We start from the raw sequence: 22,561 nt of genomic DNA, 5'->3' as shown, positions 1-22,561 counted from the left end.
GTCCCTTTGGTAGAAAGGCTCTCAGATGCCGTCATTATAGTAACTCCTCTGTCCCTTAAAAATCATGATATGATGATTTTAAATATAAGCCAGCCCCCATCTCCTTCTCAAAACCCATAAAACCAGAGGCCAGTACAACAGACCCCATGACCTCAGGGTTGCAACTCCCAGAAGCTCCAGGAGACATTAGAAACTATATGGACCAGAGGGGCCTTTTCCAAAGAAAGAGTTATCAACATGAGAAAAACAAGTATCTCACGCCCCTCAGCCCATGATGGCAGGGGTGGTCTGTCTGTTTATTGCTATTATTAATAACAGGCTCCTGCTTCATAGGTTAAACTTTGGAAAAATCCCTTAAGTAACAGTAATTTTAGCCATGGTTAAACCTTCATATGCAATCTGGCAGAATAAGCAGATGTTTGCACTTTAATTTCCTTTAAGGGTCTGTCCGTCCTCAAAGGGTGAGTCAGTGGGGAGTCTGAACCCAAAGCCATCGACCCCACCTTCCTCCTGTCACCCCACTCCCTCCTGCTCCAGATGAGCCAGGTAAGAACTACTGGGTCATATGGCAACATATCACTTCTTAAAATAACTACTGTGCATGACTGCCAAAAAGCACGGATCTGGCCTCTATTCTCATTGAGGCAGCAGCAGGTCCAAGACCCCCAGGGCTGTAGGGGTGACACCAAAGGGGTGTTTAAAGGTCCTAAGAGTTTTTGCCTCTTATCTCCATTTATTTGGCCACAAAATCGCAGAAGTTTCTATTGATCTTGCAACCAGCCTGTATCTAAGAGAAACAAACAGGGCTGAGGCATTCTCACTGGCTTACTTTTTCTGACTCCCGCCAACACTTTAGGATGAATATGTGTGCATAAATGTCCTCCACGCAGATCCAGCTGGACAGGCTCAAGGTCGTGTCTGTCCACACCCAGTCCATCACGGCCCTCAGCTCCGTCAGAAAAGGAACAAGGCGGAACCTGGCAGAAACCACATACATTAGAGGGTCAGTTGTGGGTTGGCCCTGTCACTTGGCCAAGCTTTGGGGCTCTGGAGAGCCTGATTGTTTCAGCCCTGAAGGCTTAGAAAAAATTCTCAAGGTGACTATTATGGTGAAATCCAACTTGGAATACAACTGCTTTTCATGAAAACTCCAATATATAGACTAGTATTTTCCCTTCTTTTGGCTGATGGTTTTAACAGACTGGAATTTCCTTTATAAGTAAGTTTGAAGGGTCTTCCATTTGTTTCATTAAAAGTCTTAACATTTTCATTGCACAAATCTTTAACTTCTCTGCTTAATTTTTTTTTTTTTTTTTTTTTTTTTTTTGGCTGCACTCACGGCATGAGGAAGTTCCCAGGACTGGGGTTGAATCCTTGCCACAGCAGCAACTCAAGCTGCTACAGTGACAATGCTGGATCCTTAACCCACTGAGCCACCAGGGAACTCCTGATTAAACTTATTTTTAAGTATTTTACTTTTTTTGATGCTATCACGAAAGGGAGAGTCTTCTTTATGCCTTGTTCAGATGTTTCATTGTAAACACAGAGAAACAACTGATTTCTGTATGTTGATTTTATATCCTGCAACTATATCGAAAATGCTGATTATTTCCAATAGGTTTTGAGTGAGTCTTTAGGAGTTTCTCCATACAAGATCATATTGGGGGAAGGGATAAATTAGGAGGTTGGGCTTAACACATATATATATACTACTATGTATAAAAATAATGAACAACAAGGACCCACTGTCTGGCACAGGGAACTACACTCAATATTTTGTAATAATCTCTAGGGAAAAAGAATCTGAATAAGGATGTACATATAATAGTATTTTATATAAAGTACTTATATTTATATAAGTATATATAGTATATATATAAAGAATATTTGAGATTCTCTTCCTTTATAGGTTATTACAAAATGTTGAGTGTATATATATATTTATATAGTATATGTATATATGTATAACTGAATCACTGTACTGTACAGCCAAAACTAACATGACACTGTAGATCAACTATACTTCATAAAGTATTTAAAAATTATTTTTTAAAAGATCATATCATTTGCAAAGAAACACAACTTCATTTTTTTAACCCTGACACTACGAGAATCTGTTGGTGATAAAATTATTGAATTATGGAGCCTGTGCCATTGAACGAGTCAGGAAGGGTTGCTCAGGGAACGATGTGGGCAGGTGAGAAGTCACAGGGAGCAGAAGGGTCACGAGGGACACAGCAGAGTCAGGGCTGGGGACTTACTGGGTGACTCAGTCTATGGGCCCCCTGGCCTGGCCCCTTGTGTTGGCTTGGGGGTGGGCTGGCCTGGGCTCCTCTGGTGTCTGGGACACGGAGCTCTTCCTGGGGGGGGTGGGGATGTCCTCCAGACTCTCCCAGGAGCATGGTCTGCCACTCGGAATTCTCCCTGAGCCCCCTCAGCCTTGGGGGCGAGCACTAGTCCAGCCCCCTGAAGGGTCAGGCCCCTCCCCACCCGAGCAGCGCTCAGTGAAACTACACGTGTGATGATTCTCAGCATCTGAGCACACACAACAGCGTCCAAGATGGAGTCCCTGGTCTCTACACCTGGTGCTTGGGGGCCGGAGCAGCCTGACGCCTCACACTGAGGTGTAATCTCCGTGGGAACTGGGAGGAGGTGTCACCAGGAAACCCTCACATGGAAGAGCCAATGTGTCCGTGCGAGTGGCTGTAACTTACTTCCAGGAACAGGCAAGTCCCATGACATTCAACTTGGTGACAGGCAGTATTAGGTGGCATAAATGCCCCCATGATGGATGGCTTCTTGCACAAGCAACATTCCAGATATCCTGGAACAGTCCAGATTCCAAATATTCTGTTGCTCTGTTCCCAGAACCACATTAACACTTAGGATCATGGACCCCCTATGTGTCATCTAGAAGTATTATCATCCTAATTATACAGGTTTCAGAAACAGAAAATTAACCGGAGCAGCTGGCCCTAAAGCAGCATCCTGGCCAGGTGGGTGGCAACCACACAGAAAGGTGTCTTGAGAGGCACACCTGCTCTTGGGTGTGCACGCCCAAGGGGCCCCAGTGAATCACTGGCCGTCAGCTTCCTCTGCACCCCTTCCCAGGAAGGGACTGAGCCCCCTCCCAGGGCCAGCCCGCTCTGTCTGTGGCTGTGTCGGCACGGGGCACCCTTACCCCTGAAAAAGGAAGAGGTTGACGTAGTTGTAGCTCTTGGTGAGGAAGTTCCCGAGGACGCGCGTGGGGTAGCCACAGCGGATCTGGTAGGCGGACAGCCCGAAGTACACGCACTTCACGAAGTACCACAGCTGGGCCACCAGGTTCTGGCTAAATTTCCTAAAATGTGAAAGCACAGGAAAGCGAAGGCATGGAGTACTCTTCTGGCAGAAAAAGACACCAGGTTAGGATAAAAAAAAAAAGCCTCATCGCCCCTCTGATGCTGAAAGTCAATTCGATAAATTCTCTTCACACAGAGGATCCCTTCAAAGGCCAAAGGCGAGGCCAGAAAATCGAATCATTAAAAAATTCCTATGAAGGTGCCCCCAACTCATCTCAAGTTAAAGATCTGAAAACAAAGGCAGGAGAGGCTGCTGCACCAGCGACGGCTGTTAGGTGAGGCCCAAAGGTGAGCTCCAAGAAGGACGGACCTGCATGGACACAGTTTTGTGGCCTCACGGTGTCCTGAGTCCTGGGAGCCCATCCTCAGTGTCCACAGACATCGCCACTGCCCAGCAGCGAGAGCTGTATTAATGCAGTGGTGCCGTGAGGTGTGATGCTCCAGCCCTGTGCTTCCAGATGCTGCTGCGTTTAACCCTGAGCACCGCCCCGTGGGGCAGATGCCATCACCGCCTGCCCCCACCCCTCCGTCTTCTCTACCAGATTAACTGCCTCTGTTCTTTCCATCCGCTTGGTCAACGGCACCATCCTGCATCCTCTCATTCCCTCAGTCATGCGCCCAGGACCACGGTGCAGCCTGCCTCCGCCCCTGCTCAGGTGTAGTGGCCCCAGGTGTGCTCTGTCTGCTGAGCTGTCCCTCCCTGTTCTGAGAGCGCTACGTCTGTGAATGCTGATGAAACGCGGTGACGTATTTCCCAGGAATCTGCCTGCACCTTGAACACACACTGAATTCAATATTGATGAAAACCCCTCACTTGCCCGGCCACATGCCTCTGCCGGCACCGGGCGGTTCTGTCGGGCCCCCATCCTTATGAAAGAGGCTCGTGCAAAGAGGGCCGCACGGCTCTGGCTGCCGCAGACCTTACCTCTCGGTCACGCCAGGCAAGATGAAGAACATCCAGAAGTGAATTCCGAAGACCAGAATGACCTGGAAGATGACCTTGCCCAGCACCGTCTTCCTGAGGTACAGCGCCCGGTCCACCACCATGGTTCCAAACTGGATGAGGACCATCACCAGAAACGGCCCCGGGACCTGGTCCTCGGACAGCGAGGACGTGATGTCCGCTGCTGCTGAGTGTTTCTGGGGGGGCGGGGGGGAGACAGCGGGCTCAGGCGGGTGGCGCTCACAGGGCAGCACCCCTGGCCCCGGTGCCTTGGCCCCCACCTACCCCGAAGGCCCAGAAGCCAAAGACAATGATGACGAAGTCGACGGTGTCAGCCAGGAACATGAGCACGTACACATCGGTCACGGCACTGTAGTCCGGGTGGATGAGGTTGTAGAAGAACTGCTTGACGGGCACGTAGATCTGCAGGGCCCTGTGAAACGGACACGACTGCCGGCCCGACCATCCTCCCTCCCCTCCCTGCCAGCTCACACCCTCCCCCAGCCTCAGGATGGCGTCCCGGGCAGAGACTGTGCCCAGCTCGCAGCCGATGGACCACAGATCTCATCTGCAGCCCGGTCTGCCCCGATTCAGGGACCCTTCGCCTGTGAGCCTTTGGTCCTGCTACCTAACTCCATGCTTTCCTTTCCTTTCTGTGGGACAGGCAATCCTACAAATTCTGTGGGACAGACCATCAGCCTGAGGCCCAGGCCTGGGGTGAGAGCAAGTGGGAACACGACATACAGACCTGCAGGCCTGCCATGGCCCCAGGAACCGTGGACCTGGGGTTGTTTCTTGGCTTTGCAGCTCACCCTGCTCAGTCCTCCAGGACCCTGTGCCCTGGCCCGTCTGCCCAGCTTCACTGTGCTCGGAAGGGTTCCACTTTCGGTTCAGGTACACATTCAGGGGAACGTGGCCTTTGGGCTCAGAGCCAGCTCTGCTGCACCCGTCTGCGCCCTGACCCTGGGAGACCTGGGCCCATGGTGGATGAACTTGAGCTTCATAGCGTTGAACAAACCACTTCCCCAGGTACCTCAATTTCCCTCTAGGGGCGAATGCATTCTAAAAATCTTCCGTCTCTGACATCACTGCCTCTCTGTCTGGTTGGACTCTTCCATGATATGCCTGGAAATACACACTGAGAGCCCGTGTTCAGATAGAAAAAGTATTATAAATGCAACGGATGGACATAAACGTGAACGATCCCTATTGGACAGAGATTTTAAAAAGCAATCTCATAACCAGCCTGCTGTGCCTTAAGCAGCTGATGTTTGTGGGGGAAGGAGTCAGCTCTGGGTGATGAGGAATAAGTGATCCCAGCTCCCTGCCCCAGGCCTTTGCAGCACTCACTTCTTTATGGTAAATGCCTTGGCTTTGATTAAGTGTTCTTGAAGCTTTTCCATATAAAGTTCCCGTTTGCTTTTTTGCTTGATGCTCAAAACACTGCTTCCCTTTTGGCTGCTGTTTCGGGTACTTGTGCTGCCTAGAAATGAAGAGAAACCAAGAGGCACCCTGAGTTTTGGGTTTGCGGACGTAAATATCGCAAGAGCCCTGGTACCCACCACACAGAGAGATGGCCTGAGTCTGGTTAGAGGCTGAGATGTACAGGTCCCCATAATAGCAGAGATGGATAATTCAGAATCTGCAGCCTCAACTCTGCTTCCTAGTGAAAGGCATCTGTGGGTTTTTATACCCATTTCTGGCTTTTTCCTGGACCACTGTGTGATCTTTGTCCCAAGAAGAAGCAGATTGGAGAACAGTTACTATCATGATAAACGGGGTCCCAGGTTTGTGTTGTGGGTATTCTAGATTGAGTCCAGGAGCCATGCCTTCTTTTAGGTCCAAATTCCTCTAACTGTAAAACTGATACTAGGGGGACCTGCCAGTGTCCACCTGAAAAGTGTCTTGTAAGGACAAACACAGAGTCTTTGGATAAAACAAAAGCCCAATCACCCCAAGAGCGGGAACCATAACACATATGTAATTTCATATTACTGGCTACTCAGTAAGAAATGAATAATGAACTTAGGGCATAACTAGATGGTTTGGCTGAAAGTCCCCATTGATTACATCTAAATATGTCTTCAAAATAAATCGTGATGACAGCACTCTGGACATAGGGAGCAGAATCTCTGGATAGGATTTAAAAACTACGTTGTGTCCAGCACTCACTAGGTACTAGGCAGTGTGCTCTCCCCTTCTCCCCATGACCTCAAATCCTTGTCCTGGGAAGGACTCGGACAGACTCTGGACAGTGATGGACTGCCCTGAGCCAGGACTTGAACTTGGGTCTGACGGCAAAGCACGTTCTGTTCTTTACCCATCACAATATCTGTCTCGTCACCAGCACCCAACAACTTCCTGGTCCCCGACCCACCAGCAAGAAAACAATCCAACTCAGGGGCTGTGGCAGCCTGGGGACATCTGGGACAGCTACCTCTCTTGGACCGATCTGAGGAAAAGCTGGACCCCTGGGACATCTGGGAGCCACTGCTGGGGCGTTTCCTCCTGATGGTCACAGGCTGCTCGGGGAAGGTCACGTGCACAGACTCCACAGACGCAGCCAGGTTGATGGATTTGAGCGAGTCGGAGGAGGCCCTCCTGCCCTGGCCGACGGACAGCTCGCCATCCGAGTCCTCCTGGTCTGAGCCGCTGTCCACGATGTCATCCTCGTCCCACAAGCCATGGCACTGAGGGGGAAGGGGAGGGAGCTGGGACTCTGCGCTGTGATGTACCCACCATCAAAGTGTCCCCCGGCATGAGCAACCCACATGAAACAGGGCGACCATAGCTGACAGCGCTGTGTTTGACAGTGGAAATCTGCTCAGAGACAACTATTTGAATGTTCTCACCCAAAAACAAACAAACAAACAAACAAACAAACAGGTGTTGGATGATTAACTAATTAGATGGGGAACCTTTCACTGTGCACGTATTTATCAAGTCACCACATTGTATACTCTGAATACCTGACGATGTCATTGGTCAATTATGTGTCAGTAAAGCTAAAATAAAAAAAAAAAAAGATTAGACCAAGGCAGTGCAAGGGATCCTAAGAAAGCCTGTTCTCCATAACAATCCGATGGTTTCAGCGGAGTGGAGATGCTGGGTGCAGACCACAAGAATCAGGCTGATTGTCAAGATGGAGACGGAAGATGCGGCAGAAGTAAAACCTAGGGTCTTACATTCCTGGAGCAGAAGCGCCTTCCAGGGCATATTTCTGTGCTGACCACTCACACTCAGTGGTGAACTGAGGCCTGCGGCCATGTGCTCACCGAACATCTGTACCAAATGGTGGTGGGCACTGCCCTTCCCCCAGCCGCACAGCGAGATGGGAATCTTGGGACTGCATGGCTGACTCAGGGGCAGACCTGCAAATACTTTACTTCAACAAGGTTGCCCACATGTGTGTGACAGTCTGTGATGTGCCCTGAACAGCCCGGCTTTTGTTTTAAGGAAATGGGATACAGAGGGCGGGTGGGGATGGGGCGGGGGAGGGGAGGCCTGCAGAAGAGGAGGCTGAAAAACCAAGACTTTCCTAGAAAAGATGCTTCCTGGACACAAGTTCCCTTTTGATGACCTTGGACCAAGCTGCCCAGTGAGCTGTCGGCCCCAAGCCCAGGGTGCCAGGGGAGTGTCCATCCCCAAGGACCTTGCCCAGACCCCCCTCTGATGTTGCAGAGAATAAGAGCTCCAGGCCTATTTGCCAAAAGTCAGCTGATCAAAAAACCAACTTGGAGAAGGATCCATTCATCCAAATTCAGGGTCACCTAATTTACAGATTATCCTTCAATATTTATGTGAAGATACACTATTTATGAAGGATATTCAGTGAATGTATTCTTATAGCAAACATTTTAGATGCTCACAGTGAGATTTTTTGGTTTATACCAATTTCTTTCAAATCATTTAAAAAGTGGCTTTGTCTTTTGCCAACATTTTAACATATTTAGATTTTCACCACTTTCTTAGTAGTATTATTTATTTAGGTTTGTTAATTCTTCCAATTATTTATAAAATTACACAATTTGTACTAAATAAGATACTTTTAATCACTTTTGACATTTCCACATAGTTTTTCATGCCAGCATTGTTTAAAAGGCTTGTTTTAAAAAGCTATAGGATAGTTTTGTCTTTCTTTTGAAAGGATTTATCATCCCAAACAGCATTTTTCATACCATTAGCCAAAATTTCAGCATATTACCTCAAATCTCAAATATATTAATCAAATATAAGAAATTTGCAAAGAAGAAATCAGAATAAGTATATCAACATGAAACACTAATTTTTTTTTGTCTTTTTGCTATTTCTTTGGGCCGCTCCCGCAGCATATGGAGGTTCCCAGGCTAGGGGTCCAATCAGAGCTGCAGCCCCCAGCCCACGCCAGAGCCACAGCAACGCGGGATCCGAGCCGCGTCTGCAACCTACACCACAGCTCACGGCAACGCCAGATCGTTAACCCACTGAGCAAGGGCAGGGACCGAACCCGCAACCTCATGGTTCCTAGTCGGATTCTTTAACCACTGCGCCACAATGGAAACTCCTAAATTTTTTTTTTGTGTGTGTGTCATTTCTTGGGCTGCTCCCATGGCATATGGAGGTTCCCAGGATAGGGGTCTAATTGGAGCTGTAGCCACTGGCCTATGCCACAGCCACAGCAATGTGGGATCCGAGCTGCATCTGCAACCTACACCACAGCTCACAGCAATGCCGGATCCTTAACCCACTGGGCAAGGCCAGGGATCAAACCTGCAACCTCATGGTTCCTAGTCAGATTCGTTAACCGCTGAGCCACGACAGGAACTCCCCAAAATTTCATTTGTTGTATGCTTTGAATTTAAAATCATAGCTGTTAAACCATTTGAATATTAATTTTAAAAGTAGTAAAAAATAACTAAAGTTTTATGAAATTTTGTTAAATGACACACAAAAGGATACAGAATCTTCAAGAGAATTTGTAATTGACCCAAATTATACCACCATAATCTTAAACACTTAAATCTAAAATTTTAATTTCCAGAACTAAAAAAATAAGGCTAAAATATTTATTAATATGTTCATATCAAGAATCTGTATATTGAATACCTTCAGGTAATTGACATATTCATCAGAACTGGAAAAATCAGGCAAATCCAATTTAGGCTAAGGGATGTCTTTGGATAAACACCTTTGCAAACCCACCAAATTCCAATGACTCAGGTCAGGCCCCTGAATGTAGGGTTAGGGACTTGCAGTTTGCACGGTGACAAGGCAGAGTGAAGATCTTGCTCAATAACTCCCCCTGAGCAGGACAGACCCGGACACTCTGTGGCAGGTATGTGTACCTATCTGTGTGCGTATGGATTAACTTAGGCCAAGCTTGTTCTAAAAGGGCATGAATAAAGATACTCTTTGATAAAATGAATTTAAAATATGTTGTATAAGGAGACATGGTTAAAGTAGGAGAAAGAAAGTAAGGTTGCGACCACAGGCGCACCAATACATCAAAGGTGGGTCATGTGACAGTTTCTAATTGTTGGAGGTAAGTGGCAGGTTACGAGTGTAGGTTATAAGTCATGGCATGGGAGAAGACAAAAACCCCAGAGACACTCAGATAAATGACAATGGTTCTCATGAGCTGGAGAAGGTCACCCCCCAGACAGGTCCTCCTAAGTGATGCCCCAAACTTCCTGGGCCATCAGGGGGTGAGCGCACTCAAGCCAGTGGTTCCACAAGAAACCAAGGAAAATCAGTGCTATGGCCAGGGTGGGGTTGGGGCAGCGGCGAGGGCCGGATGATAGGAGAGACAATGGGACCACCCCAAACTAACTCCCTGAGGCTCTGCCTTTAACTCAGGAAGAAGGTCCTGGGCCAGGCTGTGAGACCTGCTTATCCCTGGGGTGGTCCCGACAAATGTGGGTTCTTTAGGGCGTATTCAACCCCGGTAGAAACAGGGGAAATGTTCCCCTGATGTATTTCGAGTGCCACTGCTGAGCACAGGCTGTGCTGGAGAAAATGAATGAAAAGAGCACAATTACCTGTTAACAAAGAGAAAGAAAGTACGCAGGAAGAACGCTGCCCTGGCCTGGGCCCCACCAGGACCCTAGGGTTGTGGCTCTGGGGCCTCCTCGGGGACCTTGGCGTGGATGGTTACCTTGAGGATGGACCGGTGGAAGAAGAGGGCCAGCAGCTGAATGAGGTCATAGAGCACGTAGCCCTCCTTCTTCTCCACCCCGATGATATTGGGAGGGTGGTACGGCTTGTCTTTGTACAACTCCACATTCTTATTCCAGGGAAAGAACCCAAACTGGAAGAAATACTTGACCACAATTGCCACCTGTACACAGATAACAGAATTTTAAAGAAGACTCCTTTAAGAAAAGCTCCATGAGAGAAACACTGATACACCAAATTAAGAAAAAATTCTCAGTTCTGAGGATGGGACGGCACAGACCAGGTGGAATATAAGGGGTCATCCTCGCAGACATGGACTTTGGAACCAGCTCAGAATCGCACCTCCAGGGCCTTCGAGGGCAGGGGCCCCTGACACACCTTCAATGACCTCTGCTATTGCTGAGGAGTCAGTTAATTTCTACAGATTCAATGACACATGCACACACAGATTCGGCTATTAAATAAGGAAATTAGGACCAACAAGAGCAGGAAGATCTTTATACTTCACCCGCTGCTTTAATTTACAATCTTTAGGAGCAAATCACAAAGGTCCACCATTTTCACTTTTTTTTCTGATCTCTTTCTTCTCATCCTTTTATTGCTCATTGGAAGTTCTCCTCAAGAAGAAATAAATGAAACAAAACCTTGCCAGTTGTGCTGGTAACTGGCTCAGGGTGTAAAGTTGTGGAGAAGAACACGGAGATGGAAGTTGAAAGATAAGTCACTTCTCAAGAGTGAGAGAAAACAGAGAACTGTCCTTTAATGGAACCGGGAAGAATTTTTTTTTGTGTTTTTGGTTTTTTAGGGCCTCACCCGCAGCATATGGAGGTTCCCAGGCTAGGGGTCCAGTTGGAGCTGCAGCTGCTGGCCTACACCAGAGCCACAGCAACGCAGGATCTGAGCTGCATCTTCGACCTACACCACAGCTCACGGTAACACCGGATCCTTAACCCACTGAGTGAGGCCAGGGATCGAACCCCTGTCCTCATGGATGCTAGTCGGGTTCATTAACCACGGAGCCACGACGGGAACTCCAGGAAAGTTTAAGATGAAACTGGGTATCAGTGCCTCTGCTTCCTTTTCCACATTCCCAGCCCCTGCTCCTGGTCCATGCCTGAGCGTCATGTAATGGAGGCAACACTTAAGAACCATTCTTTGGACAAATAATAAGGTCCTACTGTGCAGCACAGGGAACTATATTCAATATCCTGTGATGAAACCATCATGGAAAAGAATATGTGTACATGTATAACTGAACCATTTGCTGTACCACAGAAACAACATTACTACAATAAAATTAATTTTATAAAAGAAACATTCTTTGGGCAAGATTCTGATAGACAAGCTAATTAAAGTCATAGATATGTATCTGGCTTCACGTCTTTTATTTTTATTATGGAAACAAGATACACGGTATCCATACTTTAAAATGAATACATTTTTGTTTTAATTTTGCTGTAGAATTACTTAGAACCCTATAAAACTTCTAGAATCTAACTGCCTGTCCATCATAAGCACCAGCCTTGAAGAAGCAATTACAGATCCTGTGTGAGTGAAACCCTTCCTAGTGAGCCAGGTAAGAAAACAAGTCTTTTTCACAAACCTAAGGACACAAGAACCACAATGGCCCTGGAAACAAAGTCTGTAAGAGCTGCCCCCTTATTCCCGGTTTTGCGGTCACCACTGGAATTTGTGAACCACCACGGGTATAACAGGGCAGGGTGGAAAAGCAGGTTCATTCCTTTGGGCAGAGCATCTCTTGTCCCCTCACAGGTGATGGAAATGAGGTAGCAGGTCACTCCTTCCGTCACTCAGATTTTTAAGGGGTGGTCGTATGACTTCCCGTTTTGATGTGTGGAAACCAGTTTCAGTAAAAATGGGAAATATACACGCTGCACCAAACTACATTCAATGTACTTACTGAACTGTTTAATCCAGTGTCCACTCACTGACCATCCACTGGTCCCAGTGCTGTGCTTGTTTCTGTGTCACACTTGCCGCCTCGGTGGTTAATATCACAGGGCACACACCAGACCTCCAAAGCCCATCCCACCACCTGCCAATCAGGGAATTTTGGGGCCAATTCCTTAATCTCATTGAGGCTGGGAGTTGGAGGGACATGGGCACCTGAGCTAAGTGTGGCATGAAATGTGAAGGATCTACACAATTACCAGGTAACTGCTGTAACCACAGTTCCACTCATCCTTCGCCTAGCCCAAGTCCCCTTTGGGACTGTCTGGAGCTCCCACCTGGAGTGATGCCCATGTGGTGGCGGGAAGGTTGGTCTAGAGCCTACCTCTGTGTAGACGATGGCCATCATCCAGAACCGCCTGCTGGGCCGAGGAACGGACAGCATGGCCCAGAGGAATATCAGGATGGGCAGCACGAGGGTGATCACGGAGGCGGAGACCATGTGGTTGAGGATGATGACAAAGTAGCACACCATCTCGGAGCGGGCCACCAGGGTGTTGTACATGGCGTAGAACAGCAGCAGGAAGCGGGGCTGGCCCACATAGAACTTCTCCGACTCTTCAAGCTCGTCATCGCGGAACATCCTGCGAGAAGAAACAAGGTGATGCTACCTGGATCTTAACTACTCCATCCAGGGATGGATAAACACTTGGCACTTCCCTTCCCATCCCTCCCTGCTTCCTGTGCCCCCAGATATCTTGTGGAGTCAACCTCCTATCGTGTCACAGAAACATGTGCGTACATGTCTGTTACAGCACCTTGCTGACCGTATACCTCAGTGACAGAAGCTCTGGATCCTACTTGCGGTCCAAGAGGTGCTAAAAGCTGCATGGTGGCCCTAAATGTCCAGGTGGACCTTTTCCAAGAGGGGCCGTGTGGCCAGAAGCCTGGATGGCACTCAGGGTCTCTCCCGGTCATGGGCCTTGGAGCAGCCTCAGGTTCTTACTTGTTCAGCAGCAACTCGCTGGCCGTCAGCTCATGGGTCAAGGGCGGCAGGATGCTGGCCTCCAGCCTGTCCGAGCGGCTATCATCAGGGCTGACAGCCATGTGGGTCTGGCCTGCCGAGTCATCCCGGGAGTCGAAGGACAGGCGCTCGAAGCTGACTGCCTTGCTGTAGGATGGCGGGGCCTCCATGTCACCATCCTCTGTTGGGTCCTGTGGGGACTCAGTGTCCTGGGCGCCTGTGGGCGCCTCCTCATCCTGCTCAGCCTCCACTTCCTCTATGGTCTCCGTGGTCCCCTGGCGCGAGTACAGCGTGGTGCACTGCGTGGGCTCGCTGTCAAGAGACAGGGACAGCACCACCTGGGCTCAGCATCCCGCCCCCAACCCTCCAAGGCTCAGACACCTGCTCTGTGCACCCACGGCCTCGTATCCAGGCATGTAGGGGAAACACCCCCTCTCTCCCATGTTCCACCTGCTCTGCTCCTTTCACTCCTTTAGGAAATCACGTCTAGCCTGCAGAGATACACCAGTAAAAGCTGCGCTTGGTTGAAAATTGGAGTGGCCTGTGGCTCCTGGGCTGCTAAACCCACCTGAGCAGAGGTTTTCAATCACATCAATTCCCCACCAGGGTCCCCCTGTTTATTTCCAATCAAGACACAGTAGGCACAGCAATCCCCCAGTGTAGAGATTTTAAAGACAGGTGCTCAGGGTAACTAGAAGCCTCCACAGGCTGGGGCTGCAGGTCTTGGGCAAGATGCCCTCTCCTCTTAGTGGACCCCTGACTGTGAGGGGAGGACAGGCAGGAGGAAATGTTGGCAAGTCTGCTGTGGGCTTTATAAAACCCTGAGTACTTCCTCTTTGCTTCTCTGTTTCCATCCTTTGCCTTGTTCTCACTGCTGCCTCTTTCATCTGCTGAAAGTTCCCCACCACCTGGCACATGGAAGCCCCATCACCACTCTCTCCTCTCCCCAGTGGGTCTCTCTTGGGGCTGCGTGCCCCCTCTGGCTGCCCTCCTGCTCTCTCTCCTCCCAACGGCCTCGATCCACTTTCTGCTACCAGCTCTATCCCACCCCCCAGATTCATCCTCCCTGAGCTCCTCCACCCTTCTCTCCCCTCCATTTCTACAGCATGCTCTCTGATCCCTCCTGCAGCCTTCCTCTCCTTCCCTCGGTCCTTCCTCTTCTAACTTTCTGCCAGGTCCATGCAGGAAATGCTGGAAATGAGAAGCCACAGCCATGAAGTTCAAGGTGTGTCTTCTGCAACTGTCGAACTCAGACACACTCAGCCCCGGAGGGGAGGGAGCAAAAGCTGGCTGGAGATGCGGAGTCTGCGGGATGGAGAGTGATGATCTGTTAGACTCTGAGAACGTGCTGCTCTCGGAACGGCATGTGAGCAGTTGAGGCCATAAACATTGAGGCTCACAAATGTGCAGGCTGTACTCATGTTCCTGTCGTGGACACGGTGCACACATGTGAATGAATGAATGCATGCATGTGTTGGGCTGAGCCCTGACACTGAAGAACGAGACTTGTATGAGCTTTTGGTCCTAACTCGGGGGTGTTCAATAATCCCCAGACTTTGGCCCTAAGTGTGCACATCACTCAGAAGGCTCTGGGACACCAAGAAAAAGCAGCTTTGTCTTCCCCTGACTAGACACAGCTGTAAAACTGGCTGACCTCCCCAGTGAGTTTTCAGACCCCTGGAGCCAGCCTGATGCCAGGTCTAACTTTCAGTGTGATGATAACCAATTGAGGGCATGCTCCCTATGGCTCTGGATGTGGTCTGGCCCTTAGGGATTCAACAGATGCTGGTCCTCTGGGAACCAACAGTGCAGATGGCATAGCACATACCACCAGGGGACATCTCAAATGGTCATGGCAGCCCCAGAAATGCTAGGCACCAGCCTCCTGCAGCTCTGAATTGAGATACGTAGCTGTTGGCAACAAGGAATTAACTTCCCTCTTGTTTGCCCATAAGGACTTTAGTTCTGAATTGGGTTATTTGAGTGGTTTATTTGGCGTCAGCATGAGCACAATGCAGCTCATGAATCTGTGCTCCTGCTGACTTTTTAAAGGCAAGTCAAAAAAGAGCTTTTGGATTGTATGCAAGCAATTTCATTTCTAGATGATTATTGTTTTATCATAGGATTTAATGAGAAAACTTAAGCTCAAAGTAATTTTTCCAAACCAAATGAATTAAAGTCTACAAAGGTGATATATTCTACTGCACAATAATATTCTTTTAGAAAACCAGTGGTAAAATATATTCTGATTTTAGGTAGGTTATGCATATGAAATGTGGACAGATTTATTCTGTATCAACTAAACCTGACTACCTATGGCAGAGTTTCAGATATTTTTCCTACTGCATGGATCTTTGGGTGAAATCATGAGAAAGTTTCCTACCATTCCTGACCCACTTCTCCCTGTGAGGACAGCCTACAAAAGCCCTCAACCAAGGAAGACACATGCTTATTTCTTTGGAGACAGAAAGTGTGAAATACTTACAAAACGGAGGACAATGTTTATAGTGAGCATTTTTAAGAAACCCCTAACAGACAAAAACTGAAGAGTGGTTAGTGTACAGAAGACTGTCCTGGGAACACCAGCTGTGTCCCAGAGAGGGTGGCGGTTATGCTTCGGTTAGTCATGCAAAGTCTTAACACAAAAACTAAAAACCCCACACATCACCAGAAGTTAGTTGCGCAGTGACGGGAGGGGAAGATGACATGGTTATGACAAGGCATGCACAGGTGAGCACCTGGAGGCTAAGCTGGCGCTCTCAGCTGACGAGGAGGACACATCCATGCTGAGCATTTTACGGAGCCCCGGTCGAGCGCGCTCACTTGTTTTAGGAACAGTTTCTGGTCCATCTAAATCATCAAGGGTGGACTGCCTTGAGAACAGCATGGTTGCTTCTGTGTAGCAGCTAGCAGCGCAAACAGTTACAGAGACACAGTGTTAAAACAGCAGTGGAACATTAGTGACACAGACACCGCCATGCAGCAAACCACACGCGACTTCAGCACCACGGACAGCGACCACCGCGGGGGCTCAAGGACTGATGGCTAAAACACAACAGTACTGGATTTGAAAAGAATATAATGGCTGGTAATAAATGATGAAATGTCCCTCTCTGGGTGGGACAGGGAAACAGAATAATGACAAGTCCTGACCTTTATCTCACAGAGGAGAATTCATTCTTATAATTTGGCAACTGAATTTTTCAACGAAAGGAAATATGCTACTTTTAGAGCCCCCTAATCCTGAGTTCACTGGGAGCATTTCAAAGTCGAATTGCAGAAATATCTGCTCATGTAAAAATAACGTAAGCATGTCATTTTTTTTTTCCTTTGGACACAGTCTCCAAAAGGAAAGCGGGAAGCTCAGGACTGAGCACACAACAAACTGAATTTTCCACCCCATTTTTGGAGTGCTATTCAGTGAAGCCAAACTAGCTGCCTTGTAGATTAGATAAGATGCTGGTTTGATATGCACCTGGATATAAACCAACATCAAAAAAGGAAATGAAACCGCACAAAGGCAACAACAAAGGGGATCCAGCAGCGGCAGGGCCATTTTGTCTGTTAACTTTTCATTGAGCTTGGTGAATTTTTTTCTTCTGGATCATGTTTTGGGTGTTGGCAGATGTCATTAGGGCAAGATCCTACTGGCAAAAACCCTCAGCTCTCATCACCCAACAATCAGGGAGGGAACGAAGGCAGATTCAGGACTGAACTGCTACTGGGGCCCCCACTGTCAGAGATGCAGCCAGCAGAGCGCAGATGGAAGTATGGTTTCAGTTCACACACAGAGTTTACCCTGGAGAGGTCTTTGGAGACCCCAAAGTGCCTGTGACAGAGGTTCCTGGAGCACTAATTCCCAGCCTGAACATGAATGACCCAGCTGAACCTTTTCGAGATGGATCCTGTGGCCTCTCAGGAGTCTGCAGTGGAAGGATGCTGTGTGCCCTCTCCTGCAATGCTGCTCTGTTTCCTTGCATGGAAATCATTGCTTGGATCTGAAGTCCTATTCACCTGCAAATTCCTGGGTTAGTCCTACCTTCACAGCCCACCTTCAGGCTCCACACAACACCAGACTGTTGGGTCATTTGCGGTGGATCACTTTGACATCCAAGCCAGGGCAGTTTTAAAAGTGAAAGGGAAGAGGAGGAGCTTTACAATAATAGGCATCTAATCAATGTCCTTCAAGCACAAGCACACATCAAATGTAACCACTCTGGTCACATCTAGGAACACACCTTAGACTGTCACTAGTGTGTCCTGAAGGAATTTAAGCTAATTTATTTTCTGGGAAGGTAGAGGAACTCTGATTTCATAAAACCACTGTTTTTAAAAAGTGCTATTACACATATGGATTGAAGAAAATCGTGACTATTCCAATAAGTTGAATGGGTCCCACCCCAATCCCCTCTCTGCCAAAGGGAAAGGTGGGTGGGATGGGGTGGGTGGCTCCACCCAGCCTGGGCTGGGAAAGGGGTCGGGGGACACTGGGCAGGTGTGTCCCCAGTCCCCTGGGTTGGACGTGACCCTGCCCCAGGGCACGAGTGAGCAGCTTCCACACTGAGCATCGCTTCCAGAGATCTCTGTCTCCTTAGCAACCAGCACGACTCTACTGCAGACACATGATTGTTGGGAGATTTTAACATTTCCTAAATAGAGAAACTGGAAGTTCTGCAAATATGTTAGCTCATTTCTTAACGACATAATGGACCTTTTCTTTAGGTTGCAAAGTATAAAGGCACATGAAAAACTAATTTCAAAGGTACTGGTTTTCTACTAGTAAATTTACTGATCAATTGACCACTTTAAAAATTGGGAGATGGAGTTCCTGTCGTGGCGAAGTGGTTAACGAATCCGACTAGGAACCATGAGGTTGCGGGTTCGGTCTCTGCCCTTGCTCAGTGGGTTAACAATCCGGCGTTGCCATAAGCTGTGGTGTAGCTTGCAGACGTGGCTCGGATCCAGCGTTGCTGTGGCTCTGGCGTAGGCCAGTGGCTACAGCTCCGATTCGACCCCTAGCCTGGGAACCTCCATATGCCGTGGGAGCGGCCCAAAGAAATAGCAAAAAGACAAAAAAAAAAAAAAATTGGGAGATATTCTGAGTCTTTGTTAAAAAGGAATCAATGGGTTTAAATATCTCCAACCTCACAATTTTTGACCATGGGTGTGGCTTTATATTTGTCATCTTAGATCAGATTTAAAGGCACTTACTTGGTTTTATTTTAGCCAGTCTTTTTTTTTTTTTCCTTTTCCTTCTTCTCCCTCCTGAAGTTGTGATTTACCATATTTAGTTACTTACTTTCTTTTTTTTTTTTTTTTTTTTGGTCTTTTTAGGGCCACACTCAAGGCATATGTAGGTTCCCAGGCTAGGGGTGGAATTGGAGCTGCAGCTGCTGGCCTACACCACAGCCACAGCAACGCCAGATCTAAGCCATATCTGCGACCTATACTACAGCTCACAGCAATGCCAGATCCTTAACCCACTGAGCTAGGCCAGGGGTCAAACCTGCGTCCTCATGGATACTAGTCAGATTTGTTTCCACTGAGCCATGACAGGAACGCCTAGTTACTTTCTTAATTGGCTCTATTATCAATTGTTATGGAGCTGCAACTGAAAGTTACCAAAAGAGGAATCATGATGTTTACTGATTTTTAGTTCAGTTTCTGATTTTCATTTTGCTTTGTTTGATTCAGAGTTTGGTTCTTGAGCCACCATTTTCTGGCCAGGCTCACGTGTGATATTCAGGAGGCCTGTGAAATCCCTGAAGTTCCATGGAAAAATTTTATAATTATGTGCAGTTTTCCTTTTTGGTAAATAATCTATAGCATTATGAAATTTCAGAAGAGGTTCATGAAAAGCATGTTACCAACCACTGTCAAAGTCATTGCAAATTAATGAAGAAAGGCTGTTCCATCCAGCCCCCTTTTGTACTTGCCAAGTTTAGGGATCCAGATAATTTAGAAATTTCTGTATTATGAAACAAGGCAAAAAAAGGGGGCAAAAATCATTTAAAAAAGTGTTACAAATCATGTTACGGGGCAGCGTATTTTTTTGAAGAACAGAGGCAAGTATGCAATAACCCAATTACAAACTACACATATATATGAGGTTGTAGCTTTCACCACGAAGGAGGAAATCACCCCAGCTGAGTAGGAACCTGGCTTTCACGTACGTCAACCAGAGCTGACTGAAGCCTTTTGTTTAGAAATTCAAAACATGGAAAACACATTTTGCATGAGATCCAGGCCACTGTCAGTAAGTGCATAGCAGGGCTGTCCAGTGCTGAATGCAGTGGGACACTTGGACATGGTACACAGAACAAACCAATGAATGAATGAACAAGTAAATAAATGAATGAATCGTATTTTGGCAAATGTCCATTTAGACTCTCTCAGCATTTTTCTCATCCTACCCTTCTCCTATTTTTGAAAAATCATTGTTTGGTCATGCCTGGGTTTTAATGTGGATGGATCTGGAAAGGTTTAGATGCCCCAGTGCAACATGAGTCAGCCCCGAATAATCACTGCCCCCGGGTTAAGCCTGCCTCCCACCCCTGCTGACTCACTGTGCACTCAGGCACAAACATCCGTGCAATCTCCCTTTATTGTCAAAGGAATAGCTACCATGAAGTAACTTGGAATACGTAAGAGCCTGGGTCAAATGGGGGTCAAGTGGATTTTCAGTTTTAGCACAAAAATGAATTAAAGAAAAAACAATTCAGTTTAAATATACTGATCTATATAAAAAGAACTGTTCCAACAAGAACAAAGTTAAGAAGGTTAGCAAATCCTAAATAGGGCAGTTGTTATGGATTGCAAAAAATAAAATATAAACAAGAATGACTTTTTTTGGTTACATCTGGAGCATGTGGAAGTTCCCGGGTCAGGGATTGAACCTGTGCCACAGCAGTGATAATGCCAGATCCTTAACCCACTGAGCCACTAGGTAACTCCTAGAGCTTATAAATAAGCAAAGATTATTTCCAAATTAAAATATCTTACTATCCCTCAAAGGACTTTAAGAGAATCAATACTTATCTCAGGAGGATGAGAGGGCTATACCCATGCAGAGTTTTATCTGTACAAAAATCACATTGAAATTAATATGAACATGAATATACAGACTTTTTAAAAAATGAGGTTTTAGCATACATTCCATTTAAAACTTGAACGTTGACTAAAATATGTATATATTGAAAAATATCTTTCCATACCAATAAATACAGTCCTGCATCAATAGATAATGATTGGGTAGCAAAAAAAATGGGCACACTTGGAGAACCTTAAGTACAGAAATTTAGCAAGAGCTAAAAATAGCACTCAAGGTAAAATATTTTTTTTTACCTATATCTTGCTGATTAGTTTGCCATTTTAACGTCAAGTTATCTATTTTGGGTTTGGTTAATCAATAAGATATCTCAGTGCCTGCTCCTTTTCTGCCTTGTGACCTTCTGAGTATCTCTGCAGGACAAGCATATCCGCTGGCCCTTCGTGCCCGGCCCCACACATACAGTGTGGCTGAGGGTGGTCCAGGGGCATCTGAGCCAGCAGTGTGAACTCGGTGCCTCTCGCATGTCCTGGCTGAAGCAGGACTCCAGCCCAGGGGTTTCTCCCCGGGCTCCGAGACAATGCTTACCTTTACCTCCATCTTAGATGGATCCAGGGCCTGGTATGGACTAGGTGCTTTATAAGGGTTTAAACAATAAACACCTGGATGTCCTCAGAGGTACAGTTCTTCACCCATGAAGATGGACAAAGTGCAATTCCCTCAATCTCCCTAAGTACCCAGGCAGGCCACCCTCCTCCTGAGACGGGATCTCGGCTGCGGTGCAGAAGCTAGCTCTGTGCAGTCACATTGGCCCCCAAGACCCTGAGGCTGCTCTGGGATAGGCAGTGGGACAGACAAGTCAATCCTCAAAGGCAGCCTGGATGCGGAGGAGGTGGTGCCAGGCAGCCTGTCACGGGGGCTGAGAGCCTGGGCTCTGAGCTCCATTGTGGAATCTGGATCCTGGTTCTGCTGTCTCAGACTTCCTAGCTGTGTGTCTTTGGCTAAGTTACCGAACCTCTCTGTAGCTTTGTCTTCTATCAAGTGGGGATGATAATGGTATATCTCAAAGGACCTTTAAAGGATAAAGTGAGGGAACTTCAGTGAGCCCCAGGCAAAGGGTCAGTGCATGCCCATGGGAAGCAGGGCTGTGACACCCAACTCAGGGACAGAACCACCTTTCAAGTTTTTAAATTATGAACCATAAAGTATCATCTCTGAAAGGAAGCTCAAGCCTAGCAACAGATGGTAGGAGGTTCCAGTATAGAAGGCACTTTGTGAGACAGCATTTTAACAGCATTAAAGATAACAGCACTTGACACAGGTAGTCATTTTGTGACAGGGAGGCTCCGTCTGACTTGGCTCCTGCTTGGAAACCCCAGCCCTGCACCTGCGAATCACACATGATTTTTCAGTTTATGACTAGTCCCTGCTTCTATCCAGCTTGGTCTGGGGCAGATGACGCTGTGCTGGGCTGTGCGCATGGAGCAGCCCAGGGTGGGCGGGCATCCTGCACCTGCTCATCCTTCCCACCTCCATCCCTCTGTCAGAGGCAACCCTGCCGTGGGGTTTGTGATGTACCTGGAGATGCTGTCATGTGAGTCTAGGCTGTCCATCCTGTGGGCGCTCTGTGCTCCGGCAGCGCCACCAGGACCGTCGTCAATGGTGTCCAGCCCGGACTCTCTGGAGAGGTTCATGATGTGGTTCTGGTAGTACACATGGATGCTCTCCCGGGTCGGCACGTTACCCTGCAGAGAAGGAGGCCACAGTCCTAGGGAGCCTCGGCCATGCAGCCATGGCCCCATCATGCACACCTTGAGTGGACTCAAAACCAGGCTTGTCAAGTTGTGGACTGATGTCACCTCAGTGGGGCCCAATGTGACCAGGTCATGCTGAACAAGAATGAGTGAAGATGCTTACAAGGTAAACTTCTAGTTATCAAATAAATCATAGGGATGGAATGCACAGCGTGGAGACTCAGTTAACAAGCCTGCCTTGCATATTGGAAAGTTACTAAGAGAGCAGATCTGCAAAGTTCTCATTACAATTTTAGGACGATGTGTGGTGATGGATGTCCCCTGGACTTCTTGTGGTGATGCTTCCCAATATATGCAAATATCAAAGCCTTATGGTGTACCCCTGAA

The 22,561-nt window shown here is 47.6% G+C and overlaps 1 protein-coding gene across 22 annotated transcripts in view; it reads right to left on the bottom strand.

Annotated features, from left to right (window-relative positions):
* Positions 1-22,561, bottom strand: part of PIEZO2 (piezo type mechanosensitive ion channel component 2) — a 303,672-nt gene that overhangs the window by 15,186 nt on the left and 265,925 nt on the right. For 11 of the 22 annotated variants that reach the window (XR_014807530.1, XR_014807531.1, XR_014807532.1 and 8 more), the window contains 10 exons: positions 21,999-22,165; positions 13,355-13,684; positions 12,734-12,992; positions 10,418-10,600; positions 6,722-6,974; positions 5,635-5,767; positions 4,570-4,717; positions 4,267-4,481; positions 3,182-3,340; positions 830-977 (listed from right to left, as the gene is read on the bottom strand). Coding sequence is in view for 16 of the 22 variants with exons in the window: in XM_084964038.1 (XP_084820164.1) it covers positions 830-977; positions 3,182-3,340; positions 4,267-4,481; positions 4,570-4,717; positions 5,635-5,767; positions 6,722-6,974; positions 10,418-10,600; positions 12,734-12,992; positions 13,355-13,684; positions 21,999-22,165 (1,995 nt within the window). In the remaining 6 variants the exon portion in view is untranslated. Of the gene's footprint in view, positions 1-829; positions 978-3,181; positions 3,341-4,266; positions 4,482-4,569; positions 4,718-5,634; positions 5,768-6,721; positions 6,975-8,248; positions 8,709-8,971; positions 10,601-12,733; positions 12,993-13,354; positions 13,685-16,110; positions 16,279-21,998; positions 22,166-22,561 lie in introns of those variants that run through there. The other 11 variants (XR_014807528.1, XR_014807529.1, XM_084964032.1 and 8 more) reach the window with 2 other exon arrangements.

The sequence above is a fragment of the Sus scrofa genome, chromosome 6 (assembly GCF_054392235.1).
Source record: "Sus scrofa isolate SSC_HxYL_T2T_F1_AM1 chromosome 6, Sscrofa_HxYL_maternal_Yorkshire_Landrace_v2.0, whole genome shotgun sequence".
NCBI classification, from domain to species: Eukaryota; Metazoa; Chordata; class Mammalia; order Artiodactyla; family Suidae; genus Sus; species Sus scrofa.
This window is presented reverse-complemented; position numbering and strand designations above follow the sequence as displayed.